This window comes from Babylonia areolata, chromosome 31, assembly GCF_041734735.1.
Source record: "Babylonia areolata isolate BAREFJ2019XMU chromosome 31, ASM4173473v1, whole genome shotgun sequence".
NCBI lineage: Eukaryota > Metazoa > Mollusca > Gastropoda > Neogastropoda > Buccinidae > Babylonia > Babylonia areolata.
Window position 1 is genome coordinate 31,500,056 of NC_134906.1, and position 14,444 is coordinate 31,514,499.

A 14,444-nucleotide genomic window follows, 5' to 3' on the forward strand; every position below is an offset into this window, starting at 1 on the left:
GATGGCCCACTGCTGTGGATGATGGCCCACTGCTGTGGATGGTGGCCCACTGCTGTGGATGATGGCCCACTGCTGTGGATGATTGGTGGCCAATGCTGTGGCCACTGCTGTGTCAGAGGGTCTTCCTCGTTGCGGGCACAGCAGGTATCTCTGTAAACATGATTTCATAACATTATTTTTCCATGCGGGCAGGTACAGAGTGGAATTTGTGATGGTTTGTGGGTAGTATATGGACGCAAGTATAATGTGCACGTATGGGAATGGGTATGTCGATGTGTGTGCATTCATGTTTCATTAATATGTGTACGGAGCCTGTTCTACATGTCCTTAGAATCTCGAATAATTACACAGCTAATGACAAAATCGGTTAAAAGACACTTTTATCATTGGGACTACCCGGAGCTGCGACACACATTAACATTTTGTTGAACAATTCTTGAACTCATCTGATCATTCGTAAAAACTTTCAATAGCCCTCGTAATCTCAAAGCGAATTCTTGTAGCTGCTTATAGACATATGAGATAAAAGTCATGGGGAACGATGTCACAGGAAGCAAGTTCACAGAAAAGAAGTTCACAGAGAATAAGGTCACAGGCAAGGTCATAGGAAACACGGTCACAGTTAACAAGTCACAGGCAAAAACAATTAATGGGAAAAAGGGTCACAGGGAACAAGTCACAGGGAACATGGTCACAGGGAACAGGTACACATGGAACAGGGTCACAGGGAACAGGTACACATGGAACAGGGTCACAGGGAACAGGTACACATGGAACAGGGTCACAGGGAACAGGTACACATGGAACAGGGTCACAGGGAACAGGTACACATGGAACAGGGTCACAGGGAACAGGTACACATGAAACAGGGTCACAGGGAACAGGTACACATGAAACAGGGTCACAGGGAACAGGTACACATGAAACAGGGTCACAGGGAACAGGTACACATGGAACAGGGTCACAGGGAACAGGTACACATGGAACAGGGTCACAGGGAACAGGTACACATGGAACAGGGTCACAGGGAACAGGTACACATGGAACAGGGTCACAGGGAACAGGTACACATGGAACAGGGTCACAGGGAACAGGTACACAGGGAACAGGGTCACAGGGAACAGGTACACATGGAACAGGGTCACAGGGAACAGGGGCACAGAAACAGGGTCACAGGGAACAGGTACACATGAAACAGGGTCACAGGGAACAGGTACACATGAAACAGTGTCACAGGGAACAGGTACACATGGAACAGGGTCACAGGGAACAGGTACACATGGAACAGGGTCACAGGGAACAGGTACACATGGAACAGGGTCACAGGGAACAGGTACACATGAAACAGGGTCACAGGGAACAGGTACACATGGAACAGGGTCACAGGGAACAGGTACACATGGAACAGGGTCACAGGGAACAGGTACACATGAAACAGGGTCACAGGGAACAGGTACACATGGAACAGGGTCACAGGGAACAGGTACACATGGAACAGGGTCACAGGGAACAGGTACACATGGAACAGGGTCACAGGGAACAGGTACACATGGAACAGGGTCACAGGGAACAGGTACACATGGAACAGTGTCACAGGGAACAGGTACACATGGAACAGGGTCACAGGGAACAGGTACACATGGAACAGGGTCACAGGGAACAGGTACACATGGAACAGTGTCACAGGGAACAGGTACACATGGAACAGGGTCACAGGGAACAGGTACACATGAAACAGGGTCACAGGGAACAGGTACACATGGAACAGGGTCACAGGGAACAGGTACACATGAAACAGGGTCACAGGGAACAGGTACACATGAAACAGGGTCACAGGGAACAGGTACACATGGAACAGGGTCACAGGGAACAGGTACACATGGAACAGGGTCACAGGGAACAGGTACACATGGAACAGGGTCACAGGGAACAGGTACACATGGAACAGGGTCACAGGGAACAGGTACACATGGAACAGGGTCACAGGGAACAGGTACACATGGAACAGGGTCACAGGGAACAGGTACACATGGAACAGGGTCACAGGGAACAGGTACACATGGAACAGGGTCACAGGGAACAGGTACACATGGAACAGGGTCACAGGGAACAGGTACACATGGAACAGGGTCACAGGGAACAGGTACACATGGAACAGGGTCACAGGGAACAGGTACACATGGAACAGGGTCACAGGGAACAGGTACACATGGAACAGGGTCACAGGGAACAGGTACACATGGAACAGGGTCACAGGGAACAGGTACACATGGAACAGGGTCACAGGGAACAGGTACACATGGAACAGGGTCACAGGGAACAGGTACACATGGAACAGGGTCACAGGGAACAGGTACACATGGAACAGGGTCACAGGGAACAGGTACACATGGAACAGGGTCACAGGGAACAGGTACACATGGAACAGGGTCACAGGGAACAGGTACACATGGAACAGGGTCACAGGGAACAGGTACACATGGAACAGGGTCACAGGGAACAGGTACACATGAAACAGGGTCACAGGGAACAGGTACACATGGAACAGGGTCACAGGGAACAACAAATCATAGGGAACAAGTCACAGGGAGAGGGTCACAGAGAACAACAAGTCTCATGGAACAAGTCACAGGGAACAAGTCACAGGGAACAAGTCACAGGGAACATGTCACAGGGAACAACAAGTCACAGGGAACAAGTCACAGGGTCACAGGGAACAACTCGTCACAGGGAACATGTCACAGGGAACAACAAGTCACAGGGAACAAGTCACAGGGTCACAGGGAACAACTCGTCACAGGGAACATGTCACAGGGAACAACTCGTCACAGGGAACATGTCACAGGGAACAACAAGTCACAGGGAACAAGTCACAGGGTCACAGGGAACAACTCGTCACAGGGAACATGTCACAGGGAACAACAAGTCATAGGGAACATGTCACAGGGAACAACAAGTCATAGGGAACATGTCACAGGGAACAACAAGTCACAGGGAACATGTCACAGGGAACAACAAGTCACAGGGAACATGTCACAGGGAACAACTCGTCACAGGGAACATGTCACAGGGAACAAGTCACAGGGAACATGTCACAGGGAACAACAAGTCACAGGGAACATGTCACAGGGAACAACAAGTCATAGGGAACAGGGTCACACGGAAAAACAAGTCACAAAGAACAGGGTCACAGGGAACAACAAGTCACAGGGAACAGGGTCACAGGGAACAACAAGTCACAGGGAACAACAAGTACAGGGAACAACAAGTCACAGGGAACAACTGGTCACAGGGAACAGGGTCACACGGAACAACAAGTCACAGGGAACAACAAGTCACAGGGAACAACAAGTCACAGGGTCACAGGGAACAGAGTCACACGGAACAACAAGTCACAGGGAACAACAAGTCAAGGGAACAGGGTCACAGGAGACAAGTAACAGGGAACATGGTTACAGGGAACAACAAGTCACAGGGAACATGGTTACAGTGGACAACCAGTCACAGGGAACATGGTTACAGGGAACAACAAATCACAGGGAATAGGGTCACAGGGGACAACAAGTAACAGGGAACATGGTTACAGGGAAAAACAATTCACAGGGAACATGGTTACAGGGAATAACCAGTCACATTGAAAAACAATTCACAGGGAACATAGTCACAAGGAACAAGTCACAGGGAACAGGGTCACAAGGAACAAGTCACAGGGAACATGGTTACAAGGAAACACAATTGACAGGGAACATGGTTACAGGGAACAACAAGTCACAGGGAATATGGTTACAGGGAACAACAAGTCACAGGGAACAACAATTCACAGGGAACATGATTACAGGGAACAAGTCACAGGGAACAACAAGTCACAGGGAACAGGGTCACGGGCAACAAATCACAGGGAACAACAAATCACAGGAAGCAGGGTTACAGGGAACAAGGTCACAGGGAACAAGTCACAGGGAACAGGGTCACAGGGAACAAGGTCACAGGGATCACAACAGTTAATAGGTCCTAATGGCCCGATGTGAATATTTAGGAGAAAGACAAAATTTGCTTCTGATCTATACACCGCTAACAAAACTTGTATTACATCAACAGGCTGTCTGAATTGACATTGTGTCCGTACGCCTGAACTCCAACGATCTGCTTCTTCCTTTTCTCTCCTCTCTCTCTCACTCTCAGTCTCTGTGCAGCCTTACTCCAATTACAACATGATACCACACACACACACACACACACACACACACACACACACACACACACACACAGAGAGATATATATATGTATATATCACACACACACACACACACATATATATATATATCTATATATATATATATATCTGTGTGTGTGTGTGTGTGTGTGTGTGTGAGTTTTAATATGTAACTGAAATCAAATTTCAGTTTCAGACGTGTTTATATATATATATATATATATATATATATATATATATATATATATATATATATATATATATATATATATATTTACAGTTACTTAGTAATAAAAATAACTTATACAATAGTTAATGCACATTCACTCTTTACATGAATAACGCACTATGGAATAACATATTAAAGTTTGGACACACGTTTGAACACACTGTAGGCATAACCGGGTTACAGTCTGTAAACACTACTCAGGCACTGTATAAAATACAATGTAAAGTCTGTTGAAGACTGCAGCACAGAAATCCATTACAAACAACAACAACAAACAAACAAAAAACAACAGCAAACAACTTAAACCACACACCGCAATTATTTGGAGTATTCTCTAAGTGGAGCACTCTTAAGAGGATTATTAGTGTTCACAGTATCTACCCGCCGAGACAACTGTCGAAATGTGTCAGTGGCTGCCAACATCTAGATCTAGACCAAACGGGCTTTCCCCTGAAACCCACGTGACGGAATCATAAAAGTTAACGTCCTGATGAAATATATTTATTTTTCGCACTTTAGATCTCCATCACTATTGCTATCTGAGTATTCTAAACTGCAGGATTACCGCTATCTGCTTTTTATACTAACAATTTTAATTTCCTGTCTTAGTCGTACAGTTTGAAATAACACATTAATAATACGAACGATTTCCACACTTATAAGTTACAGTTAGTAAACATACCATCACAAATGAAATGAGTCATACGCATACGTTCTTCGTTAAGCTTACTTATTCTAAAAAACTATAATATTTTACTTCGTTCCAGTAAAACAAGTCATTTTATCATTAAAGATAAATAAAAAGAGGTTTCTCCTTATTGTTGTCCCAATAAGCAATCGAATGAATAAATATATATATATATATATAATTACCAGTTTGCCCAAAGTCTTTACTACGGAACAGATCTCTCTTGATCATGGATAGCTGCCATTCCGAACACAACTTTCCAACATCCGGTCCACACGCTCCTCCAATTTGTTCAGGAAAAGAAAGAAATCCCAAGGAAACAACTGGAAAAGAAATAAATTGTAATGTACCCCACAGAACTGTATATCATAAACAACAAAACAAAAAGGGACCAGAAAGTACGAAGCGCGAGATATATGTATACATGCATACGTATACATTTGTTTGGTTGAAATGCGGACTCTCAGTTGTGTACACCGGTATGTGTCTGTCTGCAGAAAACGGCAACACGTTGCATTGTGCCTGAGCGACAGCAAAGCAACATGATTTAAACAGGTTATCAACTCGGATAGACTAGAATGATCAGTTTACCTCGCTGAAAACGTGTTTGATTATCTGTACGAATATTCGCACGCGTTTTGGCTTCAAATATTCATTTTAGATCTGTGTGAATCTTCGCACGCACTTTGGCCCTGTTGTAAGTCTTTTTGCTTCCGACATCTAACCCACTCCCGTACCATTTTTTGTCTTCGTATTTACTATTTATAATGTCTACTACAGAACACATTTTAAGGATAATCCTCTCCTGTTGTTGCTCAAATTTTCTATATAATTGTTTTTGTTTCAGAGTTTTCCCCTGTCCTTTACTGCGTTCAATATCTACTCTTGAAAGTTTCGGGTTCCACTTTCTGTACCTTTACTTCCAGTTCCATCTTTTCATATCTCTCTCTCCCTCCCCCCCTCCCCTTTCATAAATCGAAAAATCGAATATGTTTTTTAAATTTTTTTTTATATTCATAATGAAATATAGCGAAATGTTCGTCCATATCTCTCTCTCTCTGTGAATCTGTCTCTGCAACAGTGCACGTAAACGGGTTCTCCTTAGACTTAGTAAATTCCTTAAGATTTGCAAGATTGCACAGGATACGTTTAAGCTGAAGAAGGAATGTTAACCCTCATTTTACCTTAATTGATGCAAACGTTATGATAATTAATCCTATCCTAGCAGGGTTCCTGATTATGCAGTTTTCTGAAATCTTCCAAGCCCCCAGGTTAATTTATATGCGTCTTTCTGGATGCCAAATCAAAAAATAATTATGTCAGTGTCGATGTGTGACACATTTTTCTTTTGTGTGTGGTGTGTGTATGTGGGGGGGGGGGGGGGGGGGTGTCGGAAATCAAAATCAAATTTTTATTTAAGATGGTAAATTGGAATAAGTAACAACAGCTTAAGAAAAAATCATACACTTCACTGTTTACATGGTACATCCACCCTGTGTCACACACCTCACTGTTTACATGGTACATCCACCCCGTGTCACACACCTCACTGTTTACATAGTACATCCACCCTGTGTCACACACCTCACTGTTTACATGGTACATCCACCTGGTGTCACACACCTCACTGTTTACATGGCACATCTACCCCGTGTCACACACCTCACTGTTTACATGGTACATCCACCCCGTGTCACACACCTCACTGTTTACATGGTACATCCACCCTGTGTCACACACCTCACTGTTTACATGGTACATCCACCCTGTGTCACACACCTCACTGTTTACATAGTACATCCACCCCGTGTCACACACCTCACTGTTTACATGGTACATCCACCTGGTGTCACACACCTCACTGTTTACATGGTACATCCACCTGGTGTCACACACCTCACTGTTTACATGGTACATCCACCTGGTGTCACACACCTCACTGTTTACATGGTACATCCACCTGGTGTCACACACCTCACTGTTTACATGGTACATCCACCTGGTGTCACACACCTCACTGTTTACATGGTACATCCACCTGGTGTCACACACCTCACTGTTTACATGGTACATCCACCTGGTGTCACACACCTCACTGTTTACATGGTACATCCACCCTGTGTCACACACCTCACTGTTTACATGGTACATCCACCCCGTGTCACACACCTCACTGTTTACATGGTACATCCACCTGGTGTCACACACCTCACTGTTTACATGGTACATCCACCCTGTGTCACACACCTCACTGTTTACATGGTACACCCACCCCGTGTCACACACCTCACTGTTTACATAGTACATCTACCCCGTGTCACACACCTCACTGTTTACATGGTACATCCACCCTGTGTCACACACCTCACTGTTTACATAGTACATCCACCTGGTGTCACACACTTCACTGTTTACATGGTACATCCACCCTGTGTCACACACCTCACTGTTTACATAGTACATCCACCCTGTGTCACACACCTCACTGTTTACATGGTACATCCACCCTGTGTCACACACCTCACTGTTTACATGGTACATCCACCCCGTGTCACACACCTCACTGTTTACATGGTACATCCACCCTGTGTCACACACCTCACTGTTTACATAGTACATCTACCCCGTGTCACACACCTCACTGTTTACATGGTACATCCACCTGGTGTCACACACCTCACTGTTTACATGGTACATCCACCTGGTGTCACACACCTCACTGTTTACATGGTACATCCACCCTGTGTCACACACCTCACTGTTTACATGGTACATCCACCCTGTGTCACACACCTCACTGTTTACATGGTACATCCACCTGGTGTCACACACCTCACTGTTTACATGGTACATCCACCTGGTGTCACACACCTCACTGTTTACATAGTACATCTACCCCGTGTCACACACCTCACTGTTTACATGGTACATCCACCCTGTGTCACACACCTCACTGTTTACATGGTACATCCACCCTGTGTCACACACCTCACTGTTTACATGACACATCTACCCTGTGTCACACACCTCACTGTTTACATGGTACATCTACCCTGTGTCACACACCTCACTGTTTACATGGTACATCCACACCGTGTCACACACCTCACTGTTTACATGGTACATCCACCCTGTGTCACACACCTCACTGTTTACATGGTACATCCACCCTGTGTCACACACCTCACTGTTTACATAGTACATCCACCCCGTTCCAATTGAAACTCATGAACAAACATCACTCACGGACACCACTGTTTCAAAATGAAACTCATGAACAAACATTACTCACGGACAACACTGTTTCTAAATGAAACTCATGAACAAACATTACTCACGGACAACACTGTTTCTAAATGAAACTCATGAACAAACATTACTCACGGACAACACTGTTTCTAAATGAAACTCATGAATAAACATTACTCACGGACAACACATGGGGGTAACAGCAAGTGTTGTGGAACACATGTTTGACTTGTTGGTAGTTGTGGTAACATGTGTAGGAGTTGTGCTATGTGTCAGTGGTTTACTTTGTTCAGACAAAGTGGGAAAGCACATTTTAATGTGATTAATGAGTTGGTTAACAATGAGAGCACTGATGGTCAGTGCTATATGGTCGCATATTGCTGTTTACCAGAGGTATGTTGGAAGTAATGATTTCCACACATGTACTTGTGTCAGTGGGACACTTTGTGAAGGCAAAGAGGAGATTTGTTTGGTAATGGTAACACACAGTTTAATTGAATGATGGGTAACATGAGTTGGAACACAGGGTTGTATTGGTCAGTGATGTGTTTTGTACACAGTATGGTAATTGTTATGTCACTGCTGGTGGCAGGTAAACTTGATGAAGCTTATATTTCCTCACACAGATCTATGTGCAAGAGGAGTGCATACTGGTGGACATGTGATGAAAGGTGCTGAGAGGGTATAGGCCTTTCATGTCAGTGATGTCAGGATATTTTGAGATTTTATCTGACCTGGGTTTTGGTTGTGTGTTTGTGTTCCAGGTGTGCTGCTTATAGGTGCTGCTTTAGGTGTAGGATGATCTTTTTACTGTGCGCTGCTTGTAGGAAGTACTTGAAGTAGGCAGTGTGTGCTGCCTTAGTGTGTGTTGCTTTTGCTAAGTAGGGTGAACTGCTTAGTGTGTGTGCTGTATTGTAAAGTAAACACTCTATAAAAACCACTCCATGTGGCCCTGCTATTGATGTGAGGAGAGAGTGAGTGTGTGCATCATTAATTGATCCTGCTCCTCTCTCTCTCTTCTGTTAGAATCGAACCACAACACTCTCACAACAACACTTTTTACATAAGAAAGAAAGGAATATAAAAAAACAGAAATACTAACACAATGGTCAGTTTCAATTTACTGATCATACATCAAAGAAACCTATAATTATATAAATATATACATAAATAAGACAAATATATACAAATATACAAAGACATAATATGTGATCGTTTCTTTCTATTATCATCTTTACATATTTTCCCACCACTTTAACCTAACTAGAAGCCTGATTGGAATCCAGTCTGTTCTGTTCTCCATCGGACACGGGTATACAACAGCCGGTCACACTGTGCACTGTCTGACCCTGGCCACTTGTTTGTAGGAAACCTTTCTCGCTCAGTGGTCACAACGACGGACCGTCCGAGTGCACACAGTCAGTTAGCACTGAGCTTTGCTGTGCAGACCCCATGCTGTGGTATAGCACGGCATGACTGACGATGGTGGTAAAGCAAAAAACACAGCACATAGTGCAGCTTCTTCGTTGCTTGCTATTGTGTTGGGTTTAAACTACCGTGGTGTTGCCATAGTGTGTTTAAATTACCGTGGTGTTGCCATAGTGTGTTCGAATTACTGTGGTGTTGCCATAGTGTTTAAATTACCGTGGTTTTGTCATAGTTTGTTTCAATTACCGTGGTGTTGCCATAGTGTGTTTCAATTACCGTGGTGTTGCCATAGTGTGTTTCAATTACCGTGCTGTTGCCATAGTGTGTTTCAATTACAGTGGTTTTGTCATAGTGTGTTTAAATTACCGTGGTGTTGCCATAGTGTGTTTAAATTACCGTGGTGTTGCCATAGTGTGTTTTAATTACCGTGGTGTTGCCATAGTGTGTTTAAATTACCGTGGTGTTGCCATAGTGTGTTTGAATTACCGTGGTGTTGCCATAGTGTGTTTAAATTACCGTGGTGTTGCCATAGTGTGTTTAAATTACTGTGGTGTTGCCATAATGTGTTTAAATTACCGTGGTGTTACCATAGTGTGTTTAAATTACCGTGGTGTTGCCATAGTGTTTAAATTACCGTGGTGTTGCCACAGTGTGTTTAAATTACCGTGGTGTTGCCATAGTGTGTTTAAATTACCGTGGTGTTGCCATAGTGTGTTTAAATTACCGTGGTGTTGCCATAGTGTGTTTAAATTACCGTGGTTTTATCATAGTTTGTTTAAATTACTGTCGTGTTGCCATAGTGTGTTTAAATTACCGTGGTGTTGCCATAGTGCGTTTAAATTAAAGTGGTGTTGCCATAGTGTGTTTAAATTACCGTGGACTTGCCATAGTGTGTTTAAATTACCGTGGTGTTGCCACAGTGTGTTTGAATTACCGTGGTGTTGCCATAGTGTGTTTAAATTACTGTGGTGTTGCCATAGTGTGTTTAAATTACCGTGGTTTTATCATAGTTTGTTTGAATTACTCTGGTGTTGCCATAGTGTGTTTAAATTACCGTGGTGTTGCCATAGTGTGTTTCAATTACTGTGGTGTTGCCATAGTGTGTTTAAATTACCGTGGTTTTATCATAGTTTGTTTAAATTACTGTTGTGTTGCCATAGTGTGTTTAAATTACCGTGGTGTTGCCATAGTGTGTTTAAATTACCGTGGTGTTTCCATAGTGTGTTTAGATTATCGTGGTGTTGCCATAGTGTGTTTAAATTACCGTGGTGTTGCCATAGTGTGTTTAAATTACCGTGGAGTTGCCATAGTGTGTTTAAATTACCGTGGTGTTGCCATAGTGTGTTTAAATTACCGTGGTGTTTTCACAGTGTGTTTGAATTACTGTGGTTCGCCAAAGTGTGTTTAAATTACCGTGGTGTTGCCATAGTGTGTTTAAATTACTGTTGTGTTGCCATAGTGTGTTTAAATTACTGTGGTGTTGCCACAGTGTGTTTAAATTACCGTGGAGTTGCCATAGTGTGTTTAAATTACTGTCGTGTTGCCATAGTGTGTTTAAATTACTGTCGTGTTGTCGTAGTGTGTTAAAATCACTGTCGTGTTGCCATAGTCTGTTTAAATTACTGTGTTGCCGTGATGTGTTTAAAATACTGTGGTGTTGCTGTGATGTGTTTAAATTACCATGGTGTTGCCATGATACGTATTATTTCCACAGTGTTGCTATGATATGCTTAAATTACCATGGTGTTGCCATGATGTGTTTAAATGATCATGGTGTTGCCATGATGTGTTTAAATGATCATGGTGTTGCCATGATGTGTTTAAATGATCATGGTGTTGCCATGATGTGTTTAAATGATCATGGTGTTGCCATGATGTGTTTAAATTACCATAGCGTTGCCAGGTGTTGCCATGATGTTTGAATGACAATGGTGTTGCCATGATGTGTTTGAATTACCAAAGCATTGCCATGATATGTGTAAATGACCAGTGTTGCCATGATGTGTTTAAATGACCATGGTGTTGCCATGATGTGTTTAAATGACCATGGTGTTGCCATGATGTGTTTAAATGACCATGGTGTTGCCATGATGTGTTTAAATGATCATGGTGTTGCCATGATGTGTTTAAATGACCATGGTGTTGCCATGATGTGTTTAAATGATCATGGTGTTGCCATATGTCTAAATGACCATGGTGTTGCCATGATGTGTTTAAATGACCATGGTGTTGCCATGATGTGTTTAAATGATCATGGTGTTGCCATGATGTGTTTAAATGACCATGGTGTTGCCATGATGTGTTTAAATGACCATGGTGTTGCCATGATGTGTTTAAATGACCATGGTGTTGCCATGATGTGTTTAAATGATCATGGTGTTGCCATATGTCTAAATGACCATGGTGTTGCCATGGTGTGTTTAAATGACCATGGTGTTGCCATGGTGTGTTTAAATGACCATGGTGTTGCCATATGTCTCAATGACCATGGTGTTGCCATGGTGTGTTTAAATGACCATGGTGTTGCCAAATGTCTCAATGACCATGGTGTTGCCAGGTGTTTGAATGACCATAGCGTTGCCAGGTGTTATCATGTGTTTGAATTACCATAGTGTTGCCATCATATGTGTAAAATACCATGGTGTTGCTGTGATGTGTTTGAATGACCATGGTGTTGCCATGATGTGTTTAAATGATCATGGTGTTGCCATGATGTGTTTAAATGACCATGGTGTTGCCATGATGTGTTTAAATGATCATGGTGTTGCCATATGTCTAAATGACCATAGTGTTGCCATCATATGTGTAAAATACCATGGTGTTGCTGTGATGTGTTTGACTTACCATAGCGTTGCCATGTGTTGCTGATATCATTGTTAGAACTTGAGGACGTCCTTTGAATGACTTGCCTGAACAAGGGCTTGAACCTTCTACTCCACTGGTTTGATGCCATGTCTGCTGATTTTGTGCCCCAGGAAAACAACTTTCTCTGCACCAAAAATACACTTACCCATCTCTAAGTGTGCACCTGCCTTGCCAAGCCTATCAAACACTTCACCCAGGTGTTTGTATGAATGGATCTCTGTGTCAGCTATCACCAAAATTTAATCCAAATGGAAAGCTGTGCAGGGAACACCTTGGAGCAGGGTTTCCATAACTCTCTGAAACAGAGCAGGTGCTGATGAAACACGAAAGGAAGCCTTTTGTTTGTGAACATCAGTCTAAGAGTATGCACGTGACAAATCAAGTTTGTGGAAGACACACCCTTGCCTAGTTTAGCCAACAGATCATCAAGTGTCCGAATGAGGTACTGCTCAAGCTGAGAAACCTTGTTCACTGTGACTTCATCGTCCCGACGAGTGCGAACTGACCATTTACAGAATACTGTATTATCTCAATGAGAGAAATTCATGTCTGGTGTATTTTACATAAACAATACACGAAAATCACAGTCACTCAATGTAAACACGTAAAAGACATAAAATGCTGAAATGCTAAGTTGATATGGATCTTTCGTACAATGATCATATCATACATACTTTCACAGTCATTTATCATAAATACATGAGGAGCATAAAATGCATAGATACAAAGTTGATGCTAATCAGTCTCATACAACAATCACAAATCAACCAGTGCGATAAGCACAGCAAGAGAAAATATAATACTACAGTTAAAACAACGACGTACATAATTAAAACCAGTTGCTGTTCAACAGTATTTGAAATCCGTGCAAAATAATATAATTCACATAACCTTGCATGCGCACGCACGCGCGCGCGCGCACACACACACACACACACATGTACACAACACCCTCGCTCCTCCCCCGCCCTCCCCCCACTCCCCACACACACCCATACATAAATATAGATCTCCCAACAGACACGCACACACTCACACGTGCGCGGCGCGCACACACACGCACACACAAACACAAGGGCCAATTTTTAAAACGCTTGTGTGTTAATCAGTGAGTTATCTAAGAAATGAATGGACTGGGGTATAAAACTGTTTTGGGTTCTAAAGGTTTTCAGCTGTCATCACTTATGATCTTTGTTGATTTTTCTTTCACACGCCGTTTGTACATCTCATTCAGAGTTTCTTGTTTGACCCCAACTATTTGACTTCAGCACCGGAACTATGGGAGCAGCCCGATCTGATATGGTTACTGGCTCAGTTACATCTTCTGTCTAGCACTCTGTGTAATTGGTCTTCAACCTTAGTTTTCATTGCATATGGCACTGACCCTGGTATGAAGAACATTAGCGCCTTGTCACCATCGACATGATCTTTAGCCTGCACCCCTTCTAGTTTGCCATCCCCATCCTTGAACAAATCAGGATGCTTTGAATGGAGTGATCCTAGCTGCCCATCACTAACTTCCCTCACAAGACTAACAGTCACCAGTGTTAATCTGTCCATCATGTCTCGTCTCAATAAGTTGTGCTTGTGTTCTGTGACGAGGAGTGATGTATTCACTTGTTTGGTTTTTGTGTTTCACGTTTGTGTTTTAAACCCCAAGTACACTTTCATAATGACCAGTCAATGACTTGATAGTTTCCTTTGATTTTCCCAGCCTCTCAGAACACCACAGTTTCTTAAGAGTATCATCTGACATGATTGTATAAGGAGAG

The 14,444-nt window shown here is 43.0% G+C and overlaps 1 protein-coding gene across 3 annotated transcripts; it reads left to right on the forward strand.

Moving 5' to 3' along the window:
* Positions 1 to 9,468: 9,468 nt before the first annotated feature.
* Positions 9,469 to 13,508, forward strand: LOC143276020 (uncharacterized). Of its 3 annotated transcripts, none has more exons than XM_076580403.1 (2): positions 9,469 to 12,166; positions 12,365 to 13,508. In XM_076580403.1, the coding sequence occupies exon 1, from the start codon at positions 10,369 to 10,371 to the stop codon at positions 11,392 to 11,394; it is 1,026 nt and encodes a 341-aa protein (XP_076436518.1). In that variant the 5' UTR covers positions 9,469 to 10,368; the 3' UTR covers positions 11,395 to 12,166; positions 12,365 to 13,508. The 3 variants fall into 3 exon arrangements, with proteins under 3 accessions (XP_076436518.1, XP_076436519.1, XP_076436520.1); XM_076580404.1 differs by having other exon boundaries at positions 9,469 to 12,076; XM_076580405.1 differs by having other exon boundaries at positions 9,469 to 11,593.
* The last annotated feature ends 936 nt before the right edge of the window (positions 13,509 to 14,444 follow it).

Coding starts and splice junctions, on each gene's coding strand:
- LOC143276020 (XM_076580403.1), top strand. CDS start 10,369: ATGTGTTTAAATTACCGTGGTGTTACCATAGTGTGTTTAAATTACCGT.